The sequence below is a fragment of the Miscanthus floridulus genome, chromosome 3 (assembly GCF_019320115.1).
Source record: "Miscanthus floridulus cultivar M001 chromosome 3, ASM1932011v1, whole genome shotgun sequence".
Classification (NCBI taxonomy): domain Eukaryota; kingdom Viridiplantae; phylum Streptophyta; class Magnoliopsida; order Poales; family Poaceae; genus Miscanthus; species Miscanthus floridulus.
Window position 1 is genome coordinate 136049720 of NC_089582.1, and position 6000 is coordinate 136055719.

The 6000-nt window shown below is 46.4% G+C and overlaps 1 protein-coding gene across 1 annotated transcript; it reads left to right on the forward strand.

Moving 5' to 3' along the window:
* The first annotated feature begins 1580 nt into the window (after nucleotides 1-1580).
* LOC136547082 (ethylene-responsive transcription factor ERN1-like) lies at nucleotides 1581-2907 on the forward strand. Its single transcript, XM_066539049.1, has one exon. The coding sequence runs from the start codon at nucleotides 1641-1643 to the stop codon at nucleotides 2613-2615; it is 975 nt and encodes a 324-aa protein (XP_066395146.1). The 5' UTR covers nucleotides 1581-1640; the 3' UTR covers nucleotides 2616-2907.
* Nucleotides 2908-6000: the final 3093 nt, after the last annotated feature.

Here is a 6000-nt window from a genome sequence, read left to right on the forward strand (position 1 = left end):
GAGATGTTATGGTAGGCACCACATATGGGCGCAGGGAAAGGCGGCAAACTGGCTCAACCAGCCAGGCGCCGGTCTAGTTGAGTCATAGAAGATTTAGGAAAGAGTTAACTGATTATTATGGTCCTATTTGTTAGTTTCCTATTTGTTAGCACAAGTTGTTAGAGTCCTCAATGTATAAGTATTAAACTTGGAGAGGAATAAAGACTAGCCTGGGATTGTGTCATCCTTGACACCCTTGGGCGCCTGGCCCCATCTTCTCCCTCTTCCCGCATAAACCCTAGCCGCCCACCACGGCTTCAGCTCGTCGCAAGCTCCAGGGATCTCTCGCTCCTCATTCCCCTCCATACGATCTGAGAAGCAAGGGCCGGCGTCATACCATAGTCCAATTCACCTCTGCTCTTGGGCATCTTGATCCTTTCACTTTGAAATGTGTTTGAAGTACTATAAAGCTTACTTGTAAGCATTTAATACTACGAAAAACAATTTGGGGTGGCTGAATATGTTATCAGTACAAAATATGCTCTGAAAAATTGAAGGGCTCCCAAAATTGAACTAACAAAGGACAAAACTACATCATCCAATGACGGAGGAAGACTTGGTTGATAGCAGTATTTGTGAAGAAACAAGATAAACAAAACACAAGTGGCGTGGTTGATGAAAAGTTCAGCCGTTTCTACTTGGTATCCTGATCATCGTCACCATTCTCTCTAATGCTGCCATATGGCGGGCTATGGAGCATATCAGACCCGGTCTCATGTTAGTGGCTTGACTAGAGAGATAGTGGTAAACTACGGAAGAACTAGTCCAATCAGTGTCCTGAAAGTTTTCGGTTAAGGTAATGCATGCTGGTGTAGACGTCGTAATTTAAGTCACAAGGAGAAGTAGACCCCTTGACTGATGCTTCCAAGCTTTACCTGCTGGTGGTGATTTGGCATAGTAGTGGGGAGCATGTACTTGCTCACCTCTAGTGTGCTTGTTGCCTGCCGCCTGCAGGCATGGATTCTGAAGTTTAAATTAAAAAATGAATTTCCATTCTATTGACCCAAAACCAAAATGTTTATCTTTAATATAGTAAGTATTGATCTCTCATATTGATCATGGATAATGATATTATAATGAGAATCCAAATGATATGCAATTCTCTTGCGTATTCGAGAAAAAAAGAGAATCCAAATGATAGGAAACGTGAAAAGTCAAAATAGTGGTGAGTGGTGATGCACTATAGCTACAAATTCCTCAATTTTGTTGATTGTATTCAGCAAAAACAAAAACTACTGAATTTTATTATTAAGTACAAAAGGACAGGCTTAGCTAGTTTGCTCACTGACAATGCATGAGGGCAAAACCGAAAAACAAACTGAAAGGACAAAAGGATCCCTACAAGATGCCTTATCCCCCAAACACTCACTTCCATTTCCATGACATGATCATAGGCAGACCAGCATTTGACCAGCCTCTGACAGTAAACCCACAGGTTCCATTGCCAAGTGACTCGATGGATTCCTTGCAATCTGCGAGCCCTGAAATCCACTATAAATCCTCCCCCCTGTGCTCAAAGTACCAAGCATCGACACCTGTCTTCCTCCTCCTCCTCTCCAACCACTCCAACCAGCAGCTCAAAGTCAAGAAAGCTAGCTCACATGGAGCTCCTCCACTTCCAGGCGCAGCCACCAGTGTTCCAGCTCGAGGACTACAGCAGCTACTACTACTACTACCAGCAGGAGGCGGCGGCGCAGGCCAAGCCGTCCAAGCCACGGGGCCGGAAGAAGGGCAGCAACAACCACAGCAAGTTCGTCGGCGTCCGGCAGCGCCCGTCGGGCCGGTGGGTGGCGGAGATCAAGGACACCACGCAGAAGATCCGCATGTGGCTCGGCACCTTCGAGACCGCCGAGGCCGCGGCCAAGGCCTACGACGAGGCCGCCCGACTCCTCCGCGGCAGCGACGCCCGCACCAACTTCGCGCCGCGCATCTCTCCCGACTGCCCGCTCGCCGTCCGCATCCGCGGGCTCCTCCACCACAAGAAGATCAAGAAGGCCAAGGCCGCCGCCGCGAGCTCCCCCGCGGCCGCTGCCGCCGCCGCCGCCGCCGCCAAGCAGCAGGCGTCGAGCTCCCCTGCTCCCACCTCAAGCAATAGCAATAGCAATAGCAATAGTAATAGTCATAGTCATAGCACGAATAGTGCTTGTGGTGGTGGCTCCAGCAGCAGCAGCAGCAGCAGCAGCTCCAGCAGCGCGGTCAGCTGCGACGACGCCATGGCCATGCAGCACGGCGGCATCGGCGCACTGGACGCCGGCGAGGTGTACCGGCCGGAGTTCGCCACCGCGGGTGCCGAGGAGTTCGATTCCTGGATGTTCGACTCGGCGTTCGGCCAGTTCCCGGCGCTGGACAGCTTCGCGGCCGTCGACGGCGCTGTCCCAGCCGCTGGCACCACGGAGGAGCCGGTCGCCGCCGCGACGCAGGGCGCCGAGATGGCCGAGTTCGAGCGGATCAAGGTGGAGCGGCGCATCTCGGCGTCGCTGTATGCTATGAACGGCCTGCAGGAGTACTTCGACCGGGTGCTCGACGCCTCCGCCTGCGACTCGCTCTGGGATCTCTCGCCGCTCTGCCATCATTAGCCTAGCTTCACCTCAACCGCGTGCGTCGTCGTTTCTTGCTCTCCCGCCTCTCTCCTGGGTGTTGGCCATTGTGGGGGAAAGTAACAAGTGTCAGGTGTATGTGCGTCTACGGTGTAAAGAGGAACCCAAGAACATTAGAGGGTCCTGCTCGTTGTAGTGTAGTCAGTCGATGCATTTTTGTGCCAAAATGCCTCAAATTTTGCCTTATGGCAAAGCAAATCATTGCACATTTCAATGTTCAGTATGCAGTTGCTCTTCTTGGTGATGACTGCAGAATGGCACTTATCTCAGAGTAGAGTACCACACTTTTGAATCTTGATGTACCTTTTGGATTTACGAAATTCAAGTCTGTGATCAACTTCGTGTAGATCGATCACCAAATCTTAACTTGTGTGTAGAAAATCAATTTCATCCTTTTTCCACAAATATTCGACCATAACTCACCCTGTTGCTAAAAACTTGTGCAATCTGCCAGCTTTGGGGGAAAGAAATTTAGTGAGAACCATCCTTACCAGGATATGGTGAGAACTGTACAGCTGACAGGTGGCCCATGGGACATCTACAGCCTGTTCGTTTCGTCGTAAACGATCATGGATTATTTACTGATGGCTGGTTTGGTGTGAGAGAAAAATACTGTTCAGCTTATAATCCATGATCGTATACGAGCAAACGAACATGCTGCTAATTTACCATGTGTGTGTTTAAAATGATATTGTGGCCCACCTATCAACTGCATGGTTCTCACCACATCCGGTAGTGATGGTCTTCACCAATTTTTTTCCATTTTGGCAGGCACTCAAGCTGCAATGGCTCATGGCTGTACACCAGGGTTCAATCTCTAGGCAAATTAACCTACACGGGGATCGTGAATGCACTAGGAATTTTAGGGTCTACTAGATCACAAGAATTTGCTTCACAGAACAGAACTCCCTTTCCAAACAGGCCAGGTTTTCAGTAACCCGGGACCTTTTTTTCAAATTCAAATTTATCCTGTCTCCATTTCTTTCTTTTTTTGAAATAGGTAAACTTGATAGTGGAAGATCTTGTTACTGAGATAGTGGCGAAACAGAGTTGATATTTCAAAGTTAAAAATTCAAACTTGGTTGCGGTCCCCTGGAAAAATGTCACCGTCGTTTACCGGGAGAAGAAATCTAAGCAGCGGCGTTTACTGGCTGAGCAAATTTTCCTACTGTTGACAACAACGGACCCTACATCTACAGGGTTGCCTTTTTTTTTCCTGTCCCAATCGTATACATTCTAGGCCATTTCTTTTATAAAACAGGAGGTGGTGAAAACCCCTACTGAAAATTTATTAAAAAAAAGGAAAGAGCAAAGAACAATACAGAGTTCAAGAAACAAAAAAAGGTCAAAAAGAAAATAAGGGCTTGTTTGGATTGGAGGATTTTCATAGGAATTTCAAAGGAATCCAATTCCGATGTTTTGCTTACATCACATGGTGTTTGGAATGGAGGAAATAAAACATCCACTTCAAGCTCTTGGAAAATTTTCCTACATGTAAATGGAGGGATGAACAAGTCCTTATTCACTAGAATGGAGGAATAAACATGTTCTACTGTTCTGTGTTCCAAACACCCATTCCTATAAAATTCTTATGTTTCTTATTCCTCTGTTTTCTATCTATTCCTGCGTTTTATTCTTTTCCTCTGTTTTGCATTCCTCCATTCCAAACAGAACTAAAGAGGATTGCACAAAGCCTTCTAGCCATAAATTAATACTCGGATGAAAACGAGCTTTTGCTCTTAGAATAACTAGAGCAAATTATTTTTTGGAGACCGCCTTGCATCTTTGCACTGAGTGTGGAACATTGCTGAAAATGTTGTTATTATGCATCGTCCAAATGACCCAGCACATCATGATTATAATCTCCATGAAGAAAGAAAGTTGAAGTTGATCTCTGAAACTTTCCAAGATTTCAAAAGGGCCACTGTTAAGGAGTATAAACAGGTTCAGAGAAAACCAGCAAGCCGAAGCAAAAGGCAATTCAGCATCCGGTGAAAGAGATCCGTTTCAACAGCCAGGGAGCAAAGAACACAGTTGTGGTCACCTAGATGTATATTGTCGCATTTAAGAAGCGCTCTGGTACTTAACCGATCATTTAGGAGAAGCTAGAAAAAGATTTTTCTTTTGTTTTGTCAAGCAGACTTCCATAACCACTTGAAAGCTCTATGAACATGCTGATGGCCAGTAAGCTGCTTATAAATCTTGTTGCAGCTGTAGTCCATGGAGGATAGTGGAGAAAATCTGGAATTTTGCATAGGCTTCAGCAGACAGAGGCAGGTGAAAAGATCATATTTGAATTGTAGACAGTGACGTAGAGTCTTGATTCGAGATAAAAAAAAATGAAACTGAGTAGTAATTAAGGCGGATGGTTTCTGCGGCTGATAAGTCGGCTGAAGCTGATTTGCTGTGAGAGAAAAACACTGTACCATGGCTGATAAGACAGACTGATAAGTTCAAGCGAACATGGCTTTTTTTAGTGCTTGAACCTCATTCTTGTCTATTCTATCTCGTTCTTATTTTCATACGAGATTCGAACCTAGCCTGAAGAACATGTGTGAGCGAAATTAGTACATCTCAGTTGTTACCACGATGTCGTAGCTACTGACGGAGTGACGGTGTTGCTGACCACCCGGTCATCTTTCACTTGGCAAAGTTTGCAGCAACTCCTTGAACACTTGAGCTGCAGGAGCGCTCAAATACTGCTGGCGGACGGACCGCTCACGACACCGGCAGAAACAAACGCATATGCGAGGACAAGCAGGGAGAGAGGGCTTTCTTTAGCGGAGCAGGTGGCAACGTGCCGCCGGGACTCGCGGACACGCTATGAATATTCAGGAATCGTGGGAGTGGAACTTTTTCACGCTGTTCATCCATCCATGATTCAGGTCTGCTCTCAACTCTCGGCAGCGGCTTAAAAAAAAAACATCGATCCCAATCCTACAGCTGGTTGGATAGCAAGAATTCTTTGCTCGTGATGAGCCCTGACAAGCCTGGCCCTAAACAATATGAGAAAGAGGCGTTTTCTCTCACTGTCACAGGTGCTCGCTCGTGCTCCTAACTTGTTGCGTTGGCGACTGGCGTTGGCCGTGTATGTGCGGGACGAGAATCCTGCCCCGTTTTAGCCACTGGATGGATGCATTTAGTAAAGGGGGACTTCGGTCCTCTTTCGTCAATGTTCGTAAAAGGATGTAATGAAGCAGCTCATATATATGATTATAAGGTTACTAGGTTAGTTAATCATTGTGTGCTGGATGAACTTAGTGCACTGATGCTCCGGAATCTATTGAGCTATCCTTTGCAATTGCAATGATCGATTAAAATTAACATAGAACTCTCCTCTTTTTTACAAAAAAAAAAAGCTTGT

Excerpts from the sequence above, each read along its gene's own strand:
- LOC136547082 (XM_066539049.1), top strand. The coding sequence starts at position 1,641 with ATGGAGCTCCTCCACTTCCAGGCGCAGCCACCAGTGTTCCAGCTCGAG.